General features: G+C 35.6%; 1 protein-coding gene across 2 annotated transcripts in view; it reads left to right on the top strand.

Annotated features, from left to right (window-relative positions):
* Nucleotides 1-26,620, top strand: part of PTPRQ (protein tyrosine phosphatase receptor type Q) — a 288,444-nt gene that overhangs the window by 32,698 nt on the left and 229,126 nt on the right. For both annotated transcript variants that reach the window (XM_066257585.1, XM_066257584.1), the window contains exons 9-14: nucleotides 6,546-6,711; nucleotides 7,709-7,969; nucleotides 11,563-11,723; nucleotides 12,520-12,631; nucleotides 13,324-13,550; nucleotides 15,895-15,964. In XM_066257585.1, coding sequence (XP_066113682.1) covers nucleotides 6,546-6,711; nucleotides 7,709-7,969; nucleotides 11,563-11,723; nucleotides 12,520-12,631; nucleotides 13,324-13,550; nucleotides 15,895-15,964 — 997 coding nt within the window. The remainder of the gene's footprint in view (nucleotides 1-6,545; nucleotides 6,712-7,708; nucleotides 7,970-11,562; nucleotides 11,724-12,519; nucleotides 12,632-13,323; nucleotides 13,551-15,894; nucleotides 15,965-26,620) is intronic.

Raw genomic sequence — 26,620 nt, 5'->3', positions numbered from 1 at the left:
AGTTAGTAATCCTTAGAAAGTATTAGATTACTGATTTTCTTTTTCATGAGCAATGTCAGTACAAAAATATTTATATCTTTAAAAAAATCTCAGAATTGTAATGGAACTGAAGGTATAACCTATTCAAAGCATAAAAATAAATATTAGCTTGATTATTTAAAACCTAAGAAAATTCATTGTCAACTTGGAAAAAAATCAAATTGTTGACATAGAATATTCATAGAAGTTTGCCATTTCCTTTCTCACATATTTTTATGAACTCTGCGTGATGTTATAGACAAGCACTTTCCAATAGTAATATAATGTGAACCATGAATGAAAGTCATGTGTGTAATTTTAAATTTTCTAATAGAGATAGTAAAAAAAGTTAAAAAAGAAACCAGGAAAATTAGTTTTAGTAATGTATTTTATTTACCCCAACATATTTAAAATAACATGTAAATAGTATATAAAATATTAATGAGATATTTTACATTATTCTTTCTACTATTCAAAATCTAGTGTCTGTTTTATATTTTTAAAAAATCTTGGCCTGACTTGTGGTGGCGCAGTGGATAAAGCATCGACCTGGAAATGCTGAGGTCACCGGTTTGAAACCCTGGGCTTGCCTGGTCAAGGCACATATGGGAGTTGATGCTTCCAGCTCCTCCCTGTCTCTCTCTCTCTCCTCTCCTCTCCCTCTCTCTCTCTCTCTCTCTCTCTCTCTCCTCCTCTCTCTCTCCTCTCTAAAATGAATAAATAAAATAAAAATTAAAAAAAATTGACTTAAAAAAAATCTCACTCAGACTGGACACCTTTGAAGTACTCAATAGCCATATGTGAGGAGGGGCTATAATATTGGACTGCACAGTTACCGAGAGTTACTACTGTCATCTGCATTTAAAGATAAGGTGGAAGACGGAAAAAACTGGCCCATCAGTGCCCAGCTCAAATTCTTCTTCTTTCTTGAAGCCTTCTCCAATCCCATCCATCATCAGAGAATAACATTTCCTTGCACAAAGCTTTTATGAAACTTCTGTTTAATCTTTTCTGTGTTACTTTTTTTTTTAATAATTTTATTTTTTTAATGGGGTGACATCAATAAATCAGGATACATATATTCAAAGATAACAAGTCCAGGTTATCTTGTCGTTCAATTATGTTGCATACCCACCACCCAAAGTCAGATTGTCCTCTGTCACCTTCTATCTTGTTTTCTTTGTGCCCCTCCCTACCCCCTATCCCTCTCCCATTCCCCCCTCCCCCCCGTAACCACCACACTCTTATCAATGTCTCTTAGTTTTTCTGTGTTACTTTTAACATGCTGTCTTGTGTGGCTGTTGTTGATGCACTTGTGCTAACATTGCCACTTTCTTGAGGAACATTGTAGCTCTCCTTAGGGGTAGAATTCCAAAGTTATTATATACTAAACAAAGCAGCATTTCCTTATATTGTCCATTGTTTCTGTCTCCTACAACTCATGTACTAGCTTTCTACAGTGTGTCCGTAAAGTCATGGTGCACTTTTGACTGGTCACAGGAAAGCAACAAAAGATGATAGAAATGTGAAATCTGCACCAAATAAAAGGAAAACCCTCCCAGTTTCTGTAGGATGATGTGGCAGCATGTGTGCATGTGCAGATGATGATGTAACAAACACCGTGTATACAGTGGAGCAGCCCACGGCCATGCCAGTCAAGATGTGGACAGTACAGAGGAAAGTTCAGTGTGTTCTGTGGCTCGCTAAATTCGAATCCGTGACCAAAGTGCAACGTGAATATTGGCGTGTTTATAATAAAGCACCACCACATAGGAATAACATTACTCGGTGGGATAAGCAGTTGAAGGAAACCGGCAGTTTGGTGGAGAAGCTTTGTTCTGGTAGGCCATCAGTCAGTGATGAGTCTGTAGAGGCTATATGGTATAGCAAGCTAAGGAGCCCTAAAAAATCTGTACGTGAGCCCACATCAAACTGCACTGAATAGGTATGAAACTGGGAGAGTTTTCCGTTTATTTGGTGCAGATTTCACATTTCTATCATCTTTTGTTACTTCCTGTGACCGGTCAAAAGTGCACCATGACTTTACAGACACACTGTAATATGATGCCACTTTGATGCATATGCCTGTATTCAGTTATCCTGAGGTTTTACAAGGCATGGTAGGCTATATGGTAGAACAGAGGGTCAAGGCCTTGAAATTTCTTATTTTTATTGTGTATTTTAAAAATATTTTCTTAGAGAGAGAGGGTCAGACAGGGACAAACAGGAAGGGAGAGAGATGCAAAGCATCAACTCATAGTTGCTGCACATAGTTGTTCATTGATTACTTTCTCATACACGCCTTGACTGGGGGGTTCCAGCTGAGCCAGTAACCCCTTATAGCAACATTGGACTACAAGCCAGTGACCTCTGGACTCAAAGCAGTGACCGTGTGGTCATGTCTATGATCTCATAGACAGAGACTCTGCACTCAAACTGGTGAGCCCTCACTCAAGCTGGATGAGCCTGCACTCAATCCAGCCACACTGAACCCGTGTTCAGTGTCCCAAGCCAACACTCTATGCACTGCACCACCACTTGGTTAGGCCAGGGCTTTCAAATTTCTTGCTTTCAATCCCAACTTCACCTCTACTGTGAGATCTTGGGAAATTTTTTGTACTCTTTGGTCCTATTATTTCATCCGTCAATGAAGAATATTGTTGTTCCATAGAATTGTTGAGAGAATTCAATGAGATATGTTAGGCAACTGCTCTGTTGTGTAAATTTTGTGAGGTCAAGTCTTTTGTCTGCTTTGACCATCTTTTGGTACCATTACTGAGACTAGTTGTCTGACATACAACAGTAATCAATATTCTGATGAGTGAATGATTAAATTATTACTTTTTCTTTTTTTTGTTTACACTGTTTACTTTTCAGAATCAAAGAAGCTCAATATTAATGTGAATCTCTCCTTACTCTTTTTTCCTAGACATATAGCAATCATAATCCTCTTTCTTAAAAGTAAGACAAAATATATCATTTTTGTGCTTCAAATATTCCTTATGATGGCTTACAAGTCTCTACCTGTCCCTGTGACACCAACCCTGTTCTTCACAGTATCTCCCAGCTCAGGAAAGGACACAGTCTTGCAATCACTTGCTTACTTATCTTCAGTTCTTCCCATTTGCTCTTCTCTTAATTCATCAGCTAGTTAGTTCTGCCTCCTCTACCTCTAAAACAGATCCTTAATATATCCTCTTCTCCCCATCCCCATTGTACCACTCTTGGCCTAGGTACTATCATTTCTTACTGAGACCAGCAGCCTAGGTGACAGGTAACAACCTCTCACTTCCTAACTGGTCTGTTTCCATTCTTGAGTACCTTACAATCTACTTACCATATAAGAGCCAGAGAGAATTATTAAAAACACAGTGTTTCTCCTTGGTTTAACACCCTTCATAGATTTCCATTGCTTTTCAAATAAAGTCTAAACTTGCAGTGGTCCCTAAGTCTTCACCTGAATGGGCTTTTATCCATATATCCTGCCTACTCAGGTCCTATGTTGAGGCCATATTTGACTTTTCCTGTTCCTCCAGCATATCACCATTACAAGGTTTTTGTGCTTGACTTTCATTCTGCATAGGTATCTTATCTCCAGTTTTGGTTAACTTGTTCCTATTGTTGAGTTTACAGCTCAAATATCATTTCCTCATATTCTTCTCTAATTAACAGGTCTAAAGAAAACTGCTCTTTCTGCTCACTCACAGTGTCACAGATTTATCTCACTCATTTATTTATTGAGTTGCTTATTGTTAGATGCCACCACTAGAAATGTAATTTCCTGCAATCAAAAGCCTTCTCTGTCTTATTTACTATGGTACTCCTTGTATATAGAATAATGCTTGTCCCATAATAGATACTCTATAGATATTTAATGAATAAATAAAACTTTACATACCCGTGTTCCCATAAATGATTAAGGTGACAATGGGGGAAGATATCAATACTGAACATAATTATCAAGAAAAGATGGAACTTGAACTCTTAATAGTGAGTAGGATTCAGACTCATGGAAAGGAGAGGATATTCTACACTAGCAAGTTCACAAAGTCAGGAGTGAGCATTCTATCTGTTATTTGTAAATGGCTTTCAATGATAGGGGCATCTTGAATAATAAATTATTTATGAAAAATTCTATCCTTCTAGAATGATTCAATTCATTCCTATATTCAGTGTAGGTATTCTCTAGTGAAAAAGCTAAGCATTTTAAATGTTAATTGTAAAAGCTCCTCATTTTTTACACTTGTCTTTCTGTCCTGATTCACGTGATTTCAAGGCAAATGCCCAAAGAATAATCTTTCTTTGGGGTTAACAGAGGTCATGCAATTGCATGTTGCTGAATAAAATACATAACCATAGAATTACTTTTTACTATATGAATGAACACATTTCTTTCAGAGACTGTACATTATATAGCTGTTATTAAGTGGAATTTATTTTAAGGGATCATATTTATCTTTAGGACTCAGATTATTTTTTATTAACTATATTATATTACTAATGGTTATCCTAGTCTTACTCAACCAATGAGATTATCTGTTAAATTTTAATGAATTAAGCAACAGTATCCTGGTTGCTTAGCAGAGTGTACTTGTATAATTGGGATCATTTTCCTCATCATTTAAAATTAATCATTCCAGATCTTCCAACTATGTTTTAAAAGTAAAAATAAAGCACAAATGAGGTTCTCTTCTTTTGGTTTCTATTAAGCATATGTAGTGCACATACTTTGGGTAATAAATCTCTGTTCTTCAACTTGCATTTAAAAAAATTCACTTATTTTTATAATTCTATCATTGGGAACAATTTCTTTCCTTCTACCCCTTCATTAACATCTTTATATGACTCTTTGTATGTCTTAATTTAGCACTCTGTGAAGACAATATTTTTCTGCTATTACATGTTATGTTCTCTTACTGTCCTTTTTCAGACCAGAAGTACTCAGCATTCTACTCACTTCTCTTATCTTTTCATACACCAGACATGTAAGGTAATTGTCAGTGACACCTTATAAATCAGTAAGCATTGATATGCTTCTAGACCTCATGATTATCTTCCTCCAGTAACAAACACTCTTCCCACCTGACTGCGATAAATGTGTCTGCTCAGAAAATTTGACTCCTACAGCATAGCAATGTTTTCTTAGAGCATAATACATTTAAAATAATTTATAAAATTAGTATGATTAATTTCATCTAGGAATATCTTTCTGTTTTACAAACATAAAACATGGAGTAAGGAGGAGTAAAGATTGTTATAAGTAGCCTTTAATGAATAAAAAAATCTTCACAGTGTTGGGACTATCTGATTACTGAAAATTTCTAATGGCAATGCGATTCTCAAAGTCTGAATGAATAATTGATTGACTCAAGTTATGGTAAAAGGTGGGCTGGCACGGAGTGTGACATTTATCATTCACTTATTTAACAAATAATTGAGGCGCCTTCTTTATTCCAGTGTCTATTTTTGTTCTCTCTCTTGCTGGTTTTGTCTGCTCCCCTGACACTGCCTGACTTTCAGTGGCATCTGATTAAAAGTTCTCCAAATACTAGCTCTCTCCTGAGGCAGATGCATGAGTTCTCTGAAAGTCCGTGGGGTTATCTGTACTGCCCACTTCATTGATATGACAGACCAGCTGTGGTTCAACTTTATTTTTTTAACTCTCCTCAATTTTTCACTGTGGCACTATATACTGCCACTTTTTGCTGTAAGGGTCTTTTGCATGCAGGCTATGTGTCTTGGGTGGGTCACTGGGAAGAGAGTTCAAACCTGACCACCTTCTCTGGTCCTACTTGACCCATTGGAGACCCTGGCACCTTTATCAGGGCAAAGGTTGGTGTACAAATTTTTACAGAGTCTTTTTTTTCCTCCTCTGTTCTCTCTTTCCTTTTTTTTTTTTCTGAGACCAACACATGAGCAAAAAGTCTGCTGCCTACGTTGTGACCTACTAGGAGGTGTTATTTTCTCTAGCAGGCACTCAGCTTATGGTGGTGACATATATGGGGCCTCCTCATATAGCTGGAGTATGGGTGTGAGCAGAAGCCCTGCTTCCTACCTCGTGGGTAGCCAGGAAAACGTCATGGTATTTCCACTAGGCCAGAAACACAGGACTTGGACTTCTGTAGGTCCAGCTTTCTCTTCTGTCTTCTGCTTACTTGAAGTAGGGAAAGTGAGTATGCATCTTTAAATAATGTATTTTGCTTTCAGGCAACCAACAGAAAAGGCTCCAATTATTATGTAGTGTATCTATTATATACATATACACATTAAAATCAGAACTTTCATAAATGAAATGTAAGAACAGTTTGAGACTATTGGTTATTCAGTGAATAACTTCTGATTCAGTCTTCTGTGCTTATTCTATGTAAACTTGACTGTTATTCAGCCTTAACTTGTGTCAAATTACTACTTGGTCAAGATAGCAAGGGTCATGGCCCCTACTTTGCAGTAGCAATTTATGTGACTGTGGTGCTAAGTACACACTTTTTAAACCATGAAAAGCATACATTTATTTCTCCTTCTTCTAGGTATCTTATTTTATGACACCTGGAAAGGAAAAGCTATTTAAAGTTATTGCTTATGACAACAAAGCCAAAGTAAAGAATTTGACTCCTGGTGTGGATTACATGTTTCATGTGAAGACAGTTAGAGGGAAAGATTACAGTGTACCTGTAATGAAAAAAGTGACTACAAGTAAGGATAGATTATAAATAAAATCTTTGCTTCATAGTTTTAAAAATCAAAAGTCTGATAATAGAAGAATAATGATGATCATAAAAATATGTTAAAAGATTGCTCAAAAATATATGAATTAAAAAATTTTGTATGCATAAATGTATTGGGAACTACAGTCTTTTCTTAATGCTGAAGTCAACATGTATGTATGTATAGATATCATGTATGTCATATGTATTGAACATGTATATATGTTATATATATGCATGTATATATATATACATACAAACACTATATTTCATAATAATATAATCATAATTTATTTTCTCCTGAGGTAGAGTTTGATAAACAGAGAATGCTTCTTTTCCTTGATGTTTGTAAATTTATTGTATATCAGTCTTATAATGTTTTGGGGTTGGGAAGAGTTAAGGTATTTGTTATCAACAGTTCTTATGAAAGATTGTAAAGTCTGTAGGATTCCCATCTCAGTGGGGACCAATATGGCAAGAAACAACATTACTTCTATCAATGAGCTGATTGAAAGACAGTGATATAAGACTATAAAAAACTTTGACGTAACTAGACCACATTTGAAAATGCCCTTACGCGGTTCTTCTCTGCCTCTCTTATTTGTTCTGTCTCAGCTTCACTCAACATTAGCTAATTGCTAGGCAGTAGCTGATAAACCTGTAATTATATCATATAAAAATACTTCTGGTTATAAGCTTATGAGCATTCAGGAGACACAAGTCTAGGAAAATGATATTCAAAGTGATTTATGATTGATTAAGGGAAAATACTTCGGAATGGGGGAGAATGTTAATGTGCCACTTAAAACTCATATATACATATGTGTATAAAATGTTCATTTTTTTCTTTTTGTAAAGTTGAACATGTTGGACATTACACATGAATAAATCTAAGGATTATTACATAGATATTTAAATTATTTATGTTTGCTATATTTTTATGTACATGTATAATTTTATTTACATATAATTTACCTTTTCAATAGAACCATCTAAGATATGCGGCTTAACATTAAAAGCTGTGAATACTTCTTCTGCAAATTTAATGTGGAATCCAACAGAGACCAACTTTACTCATTATAAGATTTATATATCAAACAGAACATTTACACAAGAATATCTCATTTGGGGAATGATGACTGAGTACACAGTTACAGATCTGACTCCTGGTGGAATATATAACATCACAGTACACAGAGTGAAAGACACTGTAGAAGGATCTGGAACATTTATCAGAGTTGTTGCAGGTATACATATTCTTTTTGATATTCTTAAAATTCACTTTTATATTGCATATTGTACTGTTCAAGATAAAATTTCTGTTGCCTTTTTTTTTTACTTTATTTTTTTCAGTTTTTTTAATTTTTAATTTTTATTGAATCCTGAGAGAGGAAGGCAGTAAGGTTTAGACAGAAACATCGATCTGTTTCTGTATGTGCCCCAGCTAAGGACTGAACCAGCCACCTGTGCATTGCAAGACAATGCTCCAGCCAAGTGAGCCATCCAGCCAGGACTCAAGATAAAATTTCAATGCATTTTTTTAAAGTTTGAAAATTTACAATTTATAGAATATTTCAGAGGGTAAAAATACTTATTTTGCTGGAATATTCTGAGGATTTTTGAAATAACGTGTAAATTGGATAAAACAGTATCTGGCACATAGTCAGTGCTCAATAAATGTGGCCAATATTACACTTAGTTTCACATCAGATTAGAGGTCTAGCTAGTGAAATCAAGTGTTGATTTGGGTATTATCCAAATTCCTAAAAACTTGATCTTTGTCTTTGATGCCCTACTATGTGCTGTACACATGAAAAAGCATAGTCTTAGGAAGTGAAGAAGCAAGGAAACACATAGTATTAGTCTAATAGGTAAAGTAATGGAAGCGTGTTCAAACAATGTGGTTACACAGAAAGAGAATGGCTAGCTCCACAGCATGGTTGAAAAGATCCTTTGATCCTGGTAATATCTGCAAAAGGATAAGGAGTTTTTTGTTGTTGTTGTTTTGTTTTTTATTAAGTGAGAGGTGGGAGTCAGGGAGGCAGAGACAGACTCCCACATGTGCCTCAAGACTGGGATCCACCGGCAAGCCCCCTACAGGGTGATGCTCTGCCCATCTAGGGCCACTCTTCCGTTGCTCAGCAACCAAGCTATTTCAGTGCCTGAGGTGAGGCCATGGAACCATCCTCAACACCCAGGACCAAATTGCTCAAAACATTTGAGCCATGGCTGCGGGAGGGGAGGAGGGAGATAGTGAGAAGGGCGGGGAGAAAGAGGGGTGCTTCTCTGTGCCCTGACCAGGAATCGAACTCAGGACCTCCACATGCCAGGCCGATGTGGAATTGAATATTCCAATTCATATTCAGAAAGCCACACTCTTACAAGATTGAAGCTCCACCTCCACTAGTTTTTTCTGAGGGCGAGCCTCACTCCTCTTTGCCCTGACTCCTACTATATCCCACTTGCTGACCTTTCACTGCCATTTTTGCTTCTCTCCAAATCATGCACAATTCACATATCATCTCAGAGTGATCTTTTAAAATGATAAAAACAGGTCATATTACTCTCCTGCTTAAAATTTTTAAAATAAATTTTCATTGTATTCAGGGAAAAGAAAGAAATCTAAAACCTTTATTATGGCCTGCATGTTAATCAGACTGTTTTTACTTTCTTATGTGATCTCAGAAACTCAGGCTGGTTTTTCTCAGTTACTCTAAATTTTGTCCATTTTCAGGGGCTCTATCCACTCTGCTTTGAAAGGTTTTTTACCAAACTGTCTTCATGTTTTCAAGCCTTTCCTCCTGATCAGATCGGCAAATTTCCAGACAAATATATTCTTCCTCCTCTTGGTGAGACATGCTCCATCCTTAGCCAAGAGTTCTTCAGTGTGTAATCTTAAACCACAGTCTAGGAAACTGCACCCTATCTTACCACCATCTCAGTAAGCAGACCTTTACTGCTCTGATCTTCCTTTTTCTTACAAAGTCTCAACTGAGGTCTTTTTCTAGTGTCTCATCTATGTTTACATGATCATTAGTTATTTCCTTGAACCCTTGAAGAAACAGCTTTAACCCTTATGTAAACTAGTACATGTTAGTAGTAGTTCATTGGACTTCTGTCGTACTAGAATTTTGTCTGTTTTAATGAGGGCTGGTGAGGAGAATCAAGCTTTTTTCTCTCAAGTCTCAGAATACCAAGGATAAAAAATATGTGCAGAATGACCCAGGAAGAATGCCAGCAGCCATGAACAACAGAGAAACTGTACCTATCACAAACTTGGGTAGTTCTCTCGTCTTTTATCTTGAGGTTTACAGTATTTCTAAAGAGTTGTAAACTGCAGTGTTCACTGCATGGACAATTTGGAGATGATGCTGAGAGAATGACTGTAATTTTGGAAATGTCATGGTGGAAGTTAATCAGTTGATATTAGTTTCAGGTACAATACTAGGGAAGCTTTATAAGCATTAAAGCAGGGGTAGTTACCTTTTTATACCTACAGCCCACTTTTGTATCTCTGTTAGTAGTAAAATTTTCTAACTGCCCACCGGTGCCCACAGTAATGGTGATTTATAAAGTAGGGAAGTAACTTTATAAAATTTATCAAGCAGAGTTACAGCAAGTTAAAGCATATAATAATAATTACTTACCAAGTACTTTATGTCAGATTTTTGCTAAGTTTGGCAGAATAAATTTTTATAAAACAACTTACTATAGTTAAATCTATCTTTTTATTTATACTTTGGTTGCTCCGCTACCGCCCACCATGAAAGCTGGAATGCCCACTAGTGGGCGCTAGGGACCAGGTTGACTACCACTGCATTGAAGGAACTTTTCAAAGGGAATATGGGAAAATCATTCTAAAAATGTCTCCCTCTTCCCTTCAAAAAAGAGAAGTTGACTTGTTACATTAAGGTTTTTATTTTATGCAGTGTGCCATTACCAATTTTGTTAAGAAATGTACATTTAAAAAAATTATATCCATTTAAAATCGTCTTTGGGGCAGGGGGTGGAGGGGCGTGGGCAGGCTTTACAATGACAAGTGGAGTTCAAGTATTAAATCCAGTCCCCTGTTTTTGAAAATAGTGTTAAATTGGGTCTGTATCAGGTATGTTTTCACTGGTTTGGCTTCATAATCTCTCTCCTTCCCATATATTGTTTGTCTAAAAGCTGCACTAAAGATAAAGCAGAGTGAAAACCTGACTCACTGGCAACCAGTCAGAAGAACTTTACATACAAAACTCCCCTCAAAGAGGTACAGGCAATGTAAGCAAACTTTGGGAATGAAGGTAGCAAAGGTAGAAAATAATGATGGAAATAATTAGGATAATTAGGACTTATTGTTTAAGAATGATGATATTTCCTCTGCCTATTTGAAAACATTTCTTTCCTTTAAAAGAAACACCTAACTAGATATTTATCAGAATTTCACACTCTTTAAAAAAACGTGGTACATTTTGGTTATATTTTTTCTAATTGTCTTCTATTTGGTAAATATCCAGGTAATTGGATAGTTTGTACTTACTTTGCTATAAAATGATTCAATTTTTCTATGAGAACCTAGCTTTAAAAAATAATGTGGTCCACGAACAGATTTTAGTGGGTAAAAAATACCCCAGAAACAGACACCTAAAATTGATATTTCTGATGATTATACTTTAAAATTAGCGATTGTTAAAGATAAGCAAGTCTAACACCTCAGTATAGCTAAACGTAATTTAAGGACTCGGTGCTTTCTGACAATGTGATTAGTTTGAGACCTGACCCACAGACTATTGATTTTCAGTTTTTCTTTGCATCTTCAGGAGAATAACTATTTCAAACCTCTATTTTTCAATATCAGAACCGGAAAAACCCGAGAAACTTGAAGCCTTTAATATTTCTGCGCATTCCTTTTCTCTGCACTGGAGCCTGCTCTCTGGCCGTGCGGAAGGGTTTCATGTGGATCTGGTTCCTGACAGTGGCTTTGTTACTATCAGAGATCTTGGAGGCGGAGAGTATCAGGTATAGTTTTCATTATTATACTTGCTGAGCCAACTTGCATTTATATTTGGTCCTATTAGGAAAATTACTTATGAAACTCATCCACCATGAAAGCTTACTCCTTTGAGAATTTTTAGAAGCAAAAGAGGAAGACAAAAACATCTGAAGCCCAATTGATGAGTGTAAGTTTCAGCATCGGTAGACTGTTACCTTAGAAACGTCTATGCCTTTTTTTTTTTAAGTCTACCCTGAACCTAGCCAGCCATCCAAGGGTTCATGAATAGTTTAACAAAGAAAGGGCAGAGCTATTGAGTAATCCAGGCTCATTAATTGTGTACTTGCCAGGAGGATCTGTCTTTAAATCATTAATGCAGGCAACATGTCTCTCTAGAGCCATCAATGTGATTCCACTGCCTGAAAAATGTAATAATGATGGATGTTCTTATCATTATTTTTTTAGTTTTTATTGGAACTTCAGAGACACAGGTATTTCAGTTCCACTCTTAAAAACTAGGGCTAAGCAAGGGGCTATGGATTTCTAGACTCTTAACTAGTTGTTTCTTGTGACAATGAACCAGCATAGGTAGAAATACTGATTTAGTGTTTGATAATGCAGTATGTTTGGTAAGTTTTTATTTGGTGAATAATTATGTGATACAGAACACGTTTCTATTTTACAATAATATGAAACTTAGGCTATTCTAAACTGCAGAGTTCTACAGTCAAGTTATTTTTCTGATTGTGATACAGTCATTATTTTAGCTTTCTTGTATTCCAGGAAGAGTTTTATTGCTCTTATTTGTTTTTGGTGTTCTAGGTTGATGTTTCCAATGCTGTTCCTGGCACTAGGTATGATGTAACCATCTCTTCCATTTCTGCAACAACCTTCAGCTCACCCGTTAGCAGAACAGTGACAACAAATGTAACGAGTGAGTATATGCTTTCAATTAACTTTGTTTTTAAATGAAGTATTTGGAGCCAGTATAATTCTGTGGATAGAAATACTTATATCAGCAGTATGTACATTCTATGCATAAAAACATTTTGGTAATTAAAGCAAAATATATACTTAAGAAAGTGATCTATTTAGAACCTGCGTGGTACTGGTTCTTTAGCTTTCTTTTCTTTCCAAAACTAAAGATTTTTATTCCGTAATTGCTTGTGAAGTGTATCAGAGACTGTTAGTGGTAATATTTCAATAGCACCCAGCCTTAAAATAAACTTACTTCACTTGCTAAGGAAGAATTCTTCACTTTGTGTGACTATTTGTTTTCTTCATTTTTGTGTGCACGCCTGGCATAAGTAAGTTTCTTTGGAAAATAATCTGGCATTAAAACTGTATTTGGCATGTAGTATTTAGTAGCATTCCATTTTTTACATTCTTAAAAAAGAATGTTTTGGTATTCTCCAAAGCCACTTAATCTTTTTATTTTTCTTTGGTAGCAAAGTTCTAGGGAGGATAAACTCACATATCAGAGACTGTTACTCATTGGGAACTTCAAGAGTCTACATTTGTAAATACTTTTTTTGGCCAGTGATTGTGAAAATACAATATTTGTTTGACCTTTTAACACCATGTTTTTTGTTTGTTTGTTTGTTTGTTTTGTTTTGTTTTAATTAGAACCAGGACCTCCAGTCTTCTTGGCTGGAGAAAGAGTTGGATCTGCTGGGATTCTTCTGTCTTGGAATACACCACCTAATCCAAATGGAAGGATTATATCTTACATGGTGAAATATAAAGAAGTCTGTCCATGGATGCAAACGGTATATACACAAGTTAGAGCAAAGCCAGACAGTCTGGAAGTTCTTCTTACTAATCTAAATCCTGGAACAACATATGAAATTAAGGTAATTATTTTGTTAATTGTATTTTGTATTAAAATATTTCATCTATTTTATTTTTAATTGAATTTATTGGGATTACATTGGCTTACAAAACCATACAGGTTTCAATTGTACAACTAAATAAAACATCTGCACACTGCATTGTGTGCCCATCACCCCAAGCAAAGTCTCTTTCCCTTCCCCTTTTCCCCGCCTTTCCCAAACTCCACATACTCCACACCCCCCTTCTCTCTGGCTAAATCATCTGTTTTAAAAGTGAAGGAATTTTCCCCACCTGTCCAAGCCTTTACAACTGAACAGAACAAATGCCTGAAAAATGATCATTTGAGTCACGGCTTCAGTGCCCATCTGGGCTTTTAAAACAAACAAATGTATCAGCCTTTTTCATTTTTATGTGCATATATGTAATTTATTTTTCAAAAGCATTAGCTTAGGGACTTTTTCAAAAGAATAAATCAAGTTTAAATAATTTAGGTTTTATAAGTGAAAATATGCTGCTTTTAAATTAAAATCAAGATTAGCTTTGTTATTTTTCTCTTAATCCTATTGTATTTGTATGTCTGTTATTGAAATATTGGATAATAAAATGAAAGTTTCTAATGACCCAGTTTCTTGAAGAACCATGAATATAAATCAGTTTCTTTCACCAATGTTTCCTCATGATTTACTATCTGTACTTTAAAATTTTTTAGTCCTTTACAATATTTAATAGCCAAAACTTGGTATCTTACTTAAAAATTCAATAATGAAGAACCTATTTTTAAAAAGCCCTCTTAAATTAGGTCATATGAAAATGTTTACAATTAAAAGATTGCCTTTGTGTAATCAACGAACATAAAAAGAGCCTTGAGAGCATGTATCAATAGTACGGGTCCTCCAAAAGAGAAAAGTAAAAAACAAACTTTTACTGATACAGAGGTCAAAATCAAAGATTTGTGATGGTCATTTCATTGTAGAAAGATATATTAAAGAATAAGAAACCTTTTACTAACAGACAGCTGAAAATGACACACTACAGATATTTCTTTATAAACAAAAGATTCAGGTTAATTTATATGTTAAAATATCTGGTTGAAGGTGATGAACAATGATTAAATTTCAATGTGATAAAAGAAGCTATTGTTGACAGCAAGGAGATTTAGCCAACCTAGTTCTGCTTAGATCTATTTTTATGGAGTTTGACTTTTTGTTCCTTTGATATCTCTTATTTTAGACCTTTTGGGAAACATTTATTCCTCTTTCCATCCCACCCTTTATAAATCATGGTGTGTCCTTTACACTGTTCAAATAAATGTTCACCATTGCAGAATTCCAAAGGGGGTTTGGCACACTCCATTTGATATCTTCAAATTTCATATATTAAATTTACATTATAATGGGAAAATCCTGTCAAGTACTTTACAGGTGTTATTTTATTTAGTTCTCTATATGACATAGATACAGTATTATTCCCATTTTAAAGTAAAGGGAAATGTGACTTAGAACAATGTATTTAATTGATCAAATCTATTCATTTGGGAATTGGTGGAGCTGCAATTTAAACCAAGGGAGTCTGACTCCAGTCATGGCATTTGGAAGACCTTAAGAGTCTTGATGTATTTTATGACACTTTCTCTACCTTTTCCAATTTATTTGAATAGCTTTCCAAGTCAAAAACAACTTTTCTGTCTTTTAAAGTGTAGAGTCCTCAGTCTAAATGGTTAATCAGACCTACTTATTTTAAAAATTGTTTTCCTGAGTATTTATTTGCCTGATTAAATTGTAAACCCTAAAGCTGGATACAATAGCTATGGTCTTTTATTTTTATGATACAGAAATAATTGTAGTGTCTTGTGTAGAGTGACTATAGTAGAAAGAGGTTGAATTTTAAAAATAAGCACATTTTCAGCTGAATTCTGGTTCTACTACTTATTTCTGTAAGATTTCAGATAAGTTACTTGACCTGTCTTAACCAGTTTTCTAATACATGGATTACTGACAACAATACCTCATGTTTTGATTATATGGCTAAAATTAGATTTTTAAAATTACTCAAAGATTTCCTGGTGCATAGACGTTGCCCATGAATAACAATTGTTATTTTTACTATTAACAGACTGTAAAATTTGATTATTATTTTTTTCATTAGAAATATGAGAAGTGTGTTGAATCAAACTATGCTGCAAATATATCTCTAGGGGAAATGTAAATATGGGCTAGGTCTGTATGTGCCTCACACTTTGGGAGGATTGTAGGAATTAGAAGGAAAATATCCTTACCACTTGACAAATAAGACAAGTCAATGTTTTATTATTTCAGATTCTTTTTAGAGAATAAAAAGCTGGAATATTCTTTTGATCTACTCTAGGTTGCTGCTGAAAACAGCGCTGGCATTGGTGTGTTTAGTGACCCATTTCTCTTCCAAACTGCAGAAAGTGGTAATTTTCTTACATCTTTTATTCTGAATTAACTTGGTTATGACTTTTTGTCATTTAATATATAAACAAAATCTGATGCTAAAATGCATAAAATTTTCAACAGCAGGACCATTTAATTATTTTAATTTTTAAAATGGTTCATTTTTTTCATTAAAATATATATTATTATGTCTGATTATAAAAGCAATATTAGGAAACCGAAAAAATAAAACCCAGGAAAAAAAAGTGCAATAAAAATTATCTATTGCTCTGTAATGAAAAAAAAAAAAAAGAAAGAAAATCCTGTTCTCATTTTGGTGCATATCCAGCTGGTCTTCCTCACCTCCCCCCATGAATGTATTTCTATATAACTTAGATTATGAAAGTAGGCTTGTGCTACTTATACACATTAATATCCTGCATTTTCCTGTTAACATCAAGCCATAAGCGCGCATATATATATATATATATATATATATATATATATATATATGACATTACATTTTTGGAAATATGGGTTCTAACAGTTATTATCCACAACATGTAGTCATTACCAAACCAATTAAAGACACCTTCCTTCTGCCAGTGACAGAGCGGAAAGATCTGGAAGTCGTTATTGACTTGCACACTATATTCTATTCTATCAGCAAATGCCGCCAGCACTGTATCAAAATGCAGCTTGAATCTCACTCTTATTGCTAATCACTCAAACCTATTATTATTTTCTGTCTGAACAATCAAAAGTCTCCTTATTGGTTTTCTTTTTTTCCAGTTTACCTGCCTAGAGTTTACTCTCTTTACAAGAGCTATGTCCTCTTTTGAAACACAAGCCAGATTATGTTACTTCTCTCTTCTTAACATGGCTTCTCTATGGTTCAGAATAAGACCATGTCCTGCCCATGACCTAACGGGCTCAGTATGCTCTTTCCTCTCTCAGACCTCATCTCTTACCATTCTCCCTTCCTCCATCTACTCCAGCCACACTGATCTTTGTGAACTTTATATATCCCATACTTCTGCATCATTTCTAGAGATATTAACTGTCCTGGCAAATTATGATTGAGAGAAACCAGAGAAACTCTAGGAGGCAGTGATAATCTTGGAGTAGGTATCTCACTATTTCTCATTGGCTATGTGTTCTCAGGTAGATTGCATAATTACATAATCTACATAATCCATCTTGCTATATCTTTTCTCCTCTCCTCCTCCTCCTCCTCCTCCTCCTCTTTCTTTCTTTCTTTTTCTGGTAAATGAAAAGAGGTAAAAATGTAATGTAAATCTAAATTTACTTAGAATAGTGATCTCTATATTTTTCCCCAAAATACTCTTTTTATTATTCATGCTGCATAGAATCCAGATTTAAGGAAAATTTCTGTGCGTTTATTATTATTCAATCAGGAGTAATTTCTTTCCCCATAAATAAAAATACTGTTTGGGGGAGTGTACAAGGTAACCAGTTGTACCATATTGAGCTAATATTTCATCCATTAGCACAAAAGCTCAACTTTTCAACTTCCATGCAACATTATTTCAGGTAAACATAGAATTAATTTTGGCTTCACAATATTAAAAATAACTCTTGCACCTTCATTCCCAACTCAGTGTATTCTTAGAAATGCAGAAAAAAATGCATTTAAAAATCTCTGTATTGAATTCATACAGTTGCTTTCTGGCTCAAAAGGAAAACACACAGATTTTATTGAGAAAAAAGTTAATTTAAAGCGAGTTAATAAAAATATCATCTTTCTCACTAATTATTGTTTAAGTGATGAAATTATATAATTAATTTTAAAAAGATATTGCATGTTTGGGTCTACTTTTATTTTTGTTTTTAAATTTTTATTGAATTTATTGGGATGACACTGATTGACAAAATTATATGTTTCACAATTCTTCAACACATCATCTATGCTGTATTATGTGTTCACCACACCAAGTCAAGTTCTCCTTTCATCACCATTTATACCCCTATACTCCTCCCAGAAATCACCACATTGTTTTCCATATCCACGGATTTTTTTCTCTCTTTTTTCTTTTATTTTTGCACATTCGCTCTACTGTCCCCTCCACTGGCTTTCTCCACCCACCCCTCACCATGCTGTATCTAAGAGTCTGTCACTATTTTGCTTATTAGTTCATTCTGTTTATCTGATTCTATATGATTGAAATCATAAGGTACTTACTTGCCTTTCTCTGCCTGGCTCATTTCACTTAGCATAATGGTTTCCAGGTCCATCCATGTTGTTGCAAAGGGTAAGCTCTTCTTCTTTTTTACAGCTGAGTAATATTTTATTGCATAAATGTACCACCGCTTTTTTATCCACTTGTTTATTGATGGACACTTAGGCTGCTTCCAAATCTTGGCTATCATAAATAACACTGCAATGGATATAAGTGTGCATATATTCTTTAGAATTAGTGTTTCAAGCTTTATTGAATATATTCTCAGGAATGGAATTACTGGGTCATAAGGTATTTCATTTTTAATTTCTTGAAGTAACTCCATATTGCTTTCATAGTGTCTGTACCAATCTGCATTCCCACCAACAGTGCAGCAGGGTTCCCTTTTTTCTATATCCTCACCAAAACTTGTTGTTTGTTGATAATAGCCATTCTGACAAGTGTGAAGTGATAGCTCATTGTGGTTTTAATTTGCAGTTCTCTGATGATTGAACATCTTTCATATGCCTTTTGGCCATCTGTATGTCCTATTTGGAGAAGAGTCTCTTCAGGTTCTTTGGCCATTTTTTAATTGAATTGTTGGGGTTTGTTTTGGTGTTGAAGTGTATAAATTCCTTATAAAGTTTAGATATTAATCTCTTATCAAATGTATAATTGACAACTATGTTCTCCCATCCAGTGGGTTGTCTTCTCATTCTGTCAATGGTTTCCTTTGTTGTGCAAAAGCTTTATAGCTTATAGTCTCATTTGTTTATTTTTCTTTTGTTTTTGATACCCAAGGAGATATATAAAAAATTATTGCTATGAGAAATGGCTGAGATATTACTGCCTATTCATTCTTCTGTGATTTTTATGATTTTAAGTCTACTAGTTGTCTTTGATCCATTTGGGGTTTATTCTTTTGTGTGGTGTAAATAGGTGGTCTAGTTTGATTTATTTTTTTTTGCAAATATCTGCCCGATATTACCAATATTATTTATTAAATATATAGTACTATATTTATTCCACTGTATGTTTTTGCCTCTTTTGTCAAAAACTAATCGACTATATACAAAACTATAAAAGCATTGGTTTTTTTTAATGGGTTCTCTTTTCTGTTCCATTGAGCTATATGTCTGTTTTTATGCCAGTACCATCCTGTTTTGATTACTATGCTTTTGTAGTATAGTTTGATGTTAGATAACATAATACCTCCATCTTTGTTCTTCTTTCTTAATTGTTTTTGCTATTCAAGGTCTTTTATGGATCTGTATAAATTTGAAATATTTGTTCTAGTTCTGTGAAATACACCATTGCTGTCTTGATAGGAATTGCAGTGAATCTATAGATTGCTTTGGGTAGTATGGATGTTTTAATGATGTTAATTCCTTCTATCCATGAACACAGTATATGCTTTTACTTACACTTGTGTCTTCTTCAATTTATTTTTTCTGTGTCTTATAATTTTCCTAGTACAGGTCTTTTACATCTTTGGTTAAATTTACTCCTAGGTATTTTATTCTTTTTGAAAGAATTATGAATGGGATTTTTTTTTATCTCAATTTCCCTTTCTGATAGTTCACTTTTAGTATATAAAAATGGCACTGATTTTTGAGTATTTATTTTGTATCATACTACTTTACTTAATTTCTTTTAATTCTAATAGTTTTATTGTTTTTAAATTTACTTAGAAATTAAGTTTAATGAGGTGACATTGATCAATGAATACATAGGTTTCAGATAAACATTTCTATAGCATTTGAACTATTGATTGTGTGCTCATCACCCAAAGTCAAATCATTTTTTGTCACTGTATATTTGTCCCTCTTTACTCTGTCCCATCCCATCCTTCTGGTAACCACTTCAACTTTTACCTATGTCCATGAGTCTCATTTTTATATCCCACCTCTGTGTAAAATCATATAGTTCTTAGCTTTCTCTGATTTACTTAATCACTTAGTATAATATTCTGAAGGTTTGTCCATATTGTCATAAATGGCAATATGTCATCATTTCTTATGGCTGGGTAGTATTCCATTGTATATATGTACCACATCTTCTGTATCTAATCCTTTTGCTGGAGTGTTTAGGGTTCACTCTATATAGTATAATGTCATCTGGAAATAATGACAGTTTCACTTCTTTCTTCCCAATTTGACTGCCTTTCATTTCTTCTTGTCTGATTGCTCTGGCCAGAGCTTCCAGTACTATGTTGAATAAAAGTGGTGAAAGTGGACATCCCTGTCTTCTTTCTATACATAAGCGAAAAGCTTTTAGCTTTTGCCCATTGAGTATGATGTTGGCTGTATAGTTGTCATATTTAGCCTTTATTTTGTTGAGGTATCTTCCCTCTATTCTCATTTTGTTGAGAGTTTTTATAATAAATGGTGCTGGATTATATCAGATGCTTTTTCTGCATCTGGTGTTATGATCATGTGATTTATAGCCTTCATTTTATTTATGTGGTGTTTCACATTTATTGATTTGCAGATATTGTACAAACCTTGCATCCCAGGAATAAATTCCACTTAATCATGGTATATGATGATTTTGATTGAATTGCCTGATCCTGTTTGCTAATATTTTATTGAGAATTTCAGTATCTATGTTTATCAGAAATATTGGCCTGTGATTGTCTTTCTTTATAGTGTTTTTATCTAGTTTTGATTTAGGATACTGCTGGCCTCATAAATAGAGCTGGGAGTCTTCCTACTCTTGAATTTTTTATTAATAGTTTAAGAATGGTGTTAGCTTTTCTTTGAATGTTTTGTAAAATTTGCTTGTGAAGCCATCCAGTCCGGGACTTTTTATTTTATTTTAGAGAATCTTTGTTGAGAATCTTTTGATTATTGCTTCAATTTTACTAATTGTAATCTTTCTATTAAGATTTTCTGATTCTTCCTGATTCAGTTTTGGAAGATTGCATGTTTTTAGAAAATTTCCATTTTGTCTAGAGTGCTCAATTTGTTGGCGTATATTTTTTTGTAACAAGTTTCTTATGCTCCTTTGTATTACTTTGGTGTCAGTTGTTACTTCTCCATTTTCATTTCTGATGTTATTTATTTCAGTCCTCTCTCTTTTTTTCTTGATAAGTATGGTTAAATGTCTGTCAATCTTGTTCATATTTTCAAAGAATCAGCTCTTGGTTTCACTGATCTTCTGTATCTTTTGTAGACTCTATTTCATTTTTTTTTTCTATTCTCATCTTTATTATTTCCTTTTCTCTACTCAGAATGGGTATTGTTTGTTCTTTATTTTCTAGTTCCTTTAAGTGTAAAGTTAGATTGTTTGTTTGAGAATTTTTCTCACTTCTTTATTTTCTTTAAATTTAGTGAGAGGAGGGGAGGCAGAGACAGACTCCCCACATGCACTCTGACCGGGACTCACCTGAAAAGCTCACTAGGGGGTGATGTTCAGCCTACCTGGGCCTTTGCTCTGTTTGCAACCGATGCCAATTTTTTTTAGTGCCTGAAGTGCAGGCCATGGAGCCATCCTCAGCATCTGGGGCTATCTTGTTTTAATTGAGCTTTGTTACAGGGGAGTAAGAGAAGAGAGAGAGAGAGAGAGAGAGAGAGAGAGAGAGAAGTGAAAGAGGGAGGCGTGGGGAGGCAGATGGTCGCTTCTCCTGTGTACCCTGACTGGGAATCAAACCTGGGACAACCACACAATGATCTGATGCTTTACCACTGAGCCAACCGGCCAGGGTCTCTTATTTCTTGAAATAGGGCCTTTAATGCTATGAATTTCCCTCTTAGGACTACTTTTGCTGTGTCCCTTAGATTTTGGGTTGTTGTGTTCTCATTTTCATTTATTTTAAGGTAGCTTTTGATTTGTTCCTTGATCCCATTGTTAATACATTCATTTTTTAAAGTAATGTGTTATTCAGCCTCCATGTCTTCATGTGTTTTTCAGTTTTTTTTCTTGTGATTGATTTCTAGTTTCATATTGTTATGGTTGGAGATTATGCCTGATATGATTTCAAACTTCTTTTGTGTTCTAACATGTGGTCTATCATAGAAAATGTTCCATGTGAACTTGAAAAGAATGTATATTCTGCTGCTTTGAGGTAAAATGCTCTGAAGATATAAATTAAATCCATCTGATAATGTGTCACTTAAGGCTACCATATCCTTTTTGATTTTCTGTCTGGAAAATATATCCATTGATGTCAATGATGTGTTAAAGTCCCTACTATGACTATATTACTGTTTATCTCTCCTTTTATATCCATTCAAGATTTCCTTTGCATATGTAGGTGTTCCTATGTTGGGTGCAGAAATGCTAACAAGGGTTACATCCTCTTGTTGGATTGTTCCCTTTATCATTACTTAGTTTCCTTTTTGACTCTTACTATAGCCTTTGTTTTTTTTTTCTTTTTGTATTTTTTTCTTCTGAAGTTAGAAGCAGGATGCAGTCAGACAGACTCCCGCATACACCCAACAGGGATCCACCCAGCATGCCCACCAGGGAGCGATGCTCTGCCCATCTGGGGCATTGTTCCATTGTGGCCGGAGCCATTCTGGCACCTGAGGCAGAGACAATGGAGCCATTCTCAGAGCCCGGGCCAACTTTGCTTGAATGGAGCCTTGGCTGAGGGAGGGGAGAAAGAGAGAGAGGAAGGAGAAGGGGAAAGTTAGAGAAGCAGATGGGTGCTTCTCCTGTGTGCCCTGGCTGGGAATCAAACCCAAGACTTCCACATGCCATGCTGATGCTCTACCACTGAGCCAACCAGCCAAGGCCTAGCTTTTCTTTTAAAGTCTATTTTAGTACCCCAGCTTTTTTTTTTCATTTTCATTTGCATGAAATATCTTTTTCTATTCCTTTAATTTTAATATGTGTCTGTCTTTCATTCTGAAGTGGGTCTCTTGTAGACAGTATATATATGGGTCTTGCTTTTGTTGCATTCAGCTACTCTACGTCTTTTGATTGGAGTATTTAAGCCATTTGCATTTACAGTGATTAGTGATAGTTATATATTTATTGCTATTTTTTTAACTATGTTACTCTGTTTTCTTTCTCCTTTCTTTCCTCCCTCCCTCCCTCCCTCCTTTTCCCCCTCCTTCTCTCCCTCCTTTCCTTTCCTTTCCCTCCTTCCCTCCCCCTCCCTCCATCCCTCCCTCCCCTCCCTCCCTCCCTTCCTCCCTCCCTCCCTCCCTCCCTTTCTTCCTTCCTTCCTTCCTTAAAGCAGACCCTTTAACATTTCTTATGAAACTGGTTTGGTGTTAACAAACTCCTTTTAGCTTTTTCTTGTCTGGAAAGCTCTTTATATCTTCTTCAATTTTAACTGATAACCTGGGTTAAGTAGTCTTGGTGTTAGATCTTTACTTTTCATCACTTTGACTATTTCATGCCAGTTCTTTATGAACTGAAATGTTTATGTTGAGGAATCTGCTGACAGTCTTATGGGAGCTCCCTGTAGCTAACTAAATGCTTTTCTCTTGCTGCTTTTAAGGTACTCCACTTGTCTTTAACCTTAGACATTTTAATTATGATGTATCCTACTGTGGGCCTTTTGAGTTTATTTTGTTTCTGACTCTTTGCACATCCTGTACTTTCATGTTTTTTTCCTTTACCAGGTTAGGGAAGTTTGGGGTCATTATTTATTCAAATAAGTTCTAGATCCCTTGTGCTCTCTTCTCCTTCTTTTTTTTTTTTTTTTTTTTTTTTTTTTTTTTTTTTTTTTATTTTTCTGAAGCCGAAAACGGGGAGAGACAGTCAGACAGACTCCCGCATGCGCCCGACCGGGATCCACCCGGCACGCCCACCAGGGGCGACGCTCTTCCCACCAGGGGGCGATGCTCTGCCCCTCCGGGGCGTCGCTCTGCCACGACCAGAGCCACTCTAGCGCCTGGGGCAGAGGCCAAGGAGCCATCCCCAGCCCCAGCGCCCAGGCCATCCCTGCTCCAATGGAGCCTTGGCTGCGGGAGGGGAAGAGAGAGACAGAGAGGAAGGAGGGGGAGTGGAGAAGCAAATGGGTGCTTCTCCTATGTGCCCTGGCTGGGAATCGAACCCGCGTCCCCTGCACACCAGACCGACGCTCTACCGCTGAGCCAATCGGCCAGGGTTCTTCTCCTTCTTAAATCCCTATCATGTGTATGTAGTTACAGTTCATGCTGTCCCAAAGGTCCCTTGACCTATCCTAACTTTTTAAATTATGTTTTTCTTCCCTACTCTGATTGGGTGTTTTTTTCCTCCTTGTCTTCCAAATTCCTGATTCAGTTCTCTGCTTCATTTAATCTACTTTTTATTTCTTCTAGTGTGTTCTGCATTTCAGAATTTTTATTCTTGATTTCTGACTTTTTTTTATGGTTTCTATGTTCTTTTCAATGCTTTGGCCATTGTTATATCCATTACTTTGAACTTAATATCTGATACATTGCTTACCTCCATTTCATTTAGCTCTTTTTCTGGAGATTTCTCCTGGTCTGTCACTTGGGACCCATTTATTTGACTCCTCATTTTGGCTGCCTCTTTGTGTTTATTTCTATGTATTAGATAGATGTGTTATAACTTCCCATTTGTAGGTGGCCTTATATATTATGTGTCCTTTGGGGACCGGTGGTGCAATCGCCTTGATCATCTGAGCTAGGTGCTCCAGGATTGTTTTATTGTGGATTATGTGGGCTCTCCTATTGTAATTGAGTCTTGAATGCTATTGGCCTGTTTGTGCATGGGATTGACACTCAGGCTGGATAATTGGGAGGCTCAACCCTGACCACACATGTGAGCTTCTGTGCAGATGCTAACCATACAAAGTTGAATTTGCCTCAGCACAGTTTGGTGCCCGCTGAGATTACCCTTTGGATATGATGAAGCTAATTGGATCCTGCTCTGATGTTTTATGAAGCTGGCCACTGTATGTGTCAGTTCTAGGCCTCTTGGGTGGGACTCTAGTGTAGTCGAACATAAGATACTACCTTTGATTGTTCCTGGGTAATTTGTTTAGAACTAAAAGTAATCCATAGTTTGTGAGTATACATGGAAAGGACCAAATTACACACCAAGGTTAGCTTTTACTAGTATTGGCTCCTGGGGAAGATTCACAAAAGTCCAAAGTCACCCTTCTTAGTTTTACCTTGGCATGCCTTGGCCTGTCTGCTGCCTGTTAGGCTAGTCACTGAAAGCGCCTCTGGCTGTATTCCACAGCAAGGCATAAGCTCCATAGGGTGGGACAAAAGGGAGGCCAGAGTGTGAGGCTATTGCTTTCCTCCAGGCTGATACCACAGGGAGCAGAGTGCTCTACCCAAGAAAGATGGTATCTGCCATACAGTAGAGTGACTCAGCACAGGGTTTCTGGTAGTGGTCCCTCCAGCTTCCTCTCCAGAGCCTCAAACCCAAGCTTCTCATGTGACGTTAGTCTGCTCTTCCCTCTCTCTGCAGGAACCCTGGGTGAATGGCTATGAACAAAATTTTGTGTGTTGGTTCTTTCAGAGGGCACCTGTATTTCTACACACTCCCTTCTCTCTGTGCCACACAGAAACCCAACTGCTTTTCATAGGCAGATGTTAGGTGGGTACCTCTTACTGGTTCTAGTGCTCTGGGCTTAGAAGTCTGGCTTTTTTCTAGACCATGTGCTCCTTAGAGGAATTTCCTCCCCAAAACTGAGATATCTTTCTGGAACCACGGCTGTACCCCTGAAGAGCAGGACCAGACTTTTTCACATCTCTGCCCTTTCTACCAGTCATTATGTGGCTTTTTCTGTGAACATTTGGTTGTAAAACTTCTCTTCAGCTATTCTTCAGTTGGTTATTCAGGATGATTATTCCACAATTTAGTTGTAATTCCAGTTTGGTCCTGGAAGGAAGTGAGTGTAGCTTCTACCTACCCTACTGCCATCTTGGATCTCTCTGGTATCTTAATACTAGGAACCTCTCTTATCATTTCTAAAGTTTTACCCCAAATATCTTGTTTTGTTTTTATTTCTTTCATTAGTGATTTCTCATGTTTGTTTAATATTCTAAAGCATCTTGATTATTTACTAGTTGTTAGTTTTGTATCATTTATCTTAAAATTAATGGGCATCATTTTCTTTCATTCTGTCCTTTTGTTTCATCTCAATTAAAATAGTGTACTGATGAATATTGTTGAAGATTATTAATAATTGATAAAATATCATGAATTCTGAATGAAAGTGAATTTTGAGGGAATCTAAAAATGTAATAACCACACCAATTGAGTGGTATCAACTTTATGTTAGATACTAGATATTTAGATATATTCCAGAAATGTTTTTTAGTATAGATGGTCAGATATTTGTTTCAAATTATTTAAAGAATCTATATAATTCCAAGATAATTTCAAAAAGAGATTTATTTTTCAGGGTTTTTTTGTATATTCATAAACAACTATTAATTGATTTTTTCAGACATATTTGAAATAGTTTATCAATGGACGTGTTGATTAAATAATCCTAAAGTAAAGCTTATTTGCCTCTTAAACACAACTCTATGGGCCTAATTTCTAGGTCCTTATTTTAGGCAAAAGTTAATTAAATATATTTTAAACCATCTCAACCAA

Source organism: Saccopteryx bilineata, chromosome 2 (assembly GCF_036850765.1).
Source record: "Saccopteryx bilineata isolate mSacBil1 chromosome 2, mSacBil1_pri_phased_curated, whole genome shotgun sequence".
In the NCBI taxonomy this organism is placed as follows: domain Eukaryota; kingdom Metazoa; phylum Chordata; class Mammalia; order Chiroptera; family Emballonuridae; genus Saccopteryx; species Saccopteryx bilineata.
The sequence above is the reverse complement of the archived record's forward strand: the minus strand, read 5'-3'. Positions and strand labels throughout refer to the sequence as shown.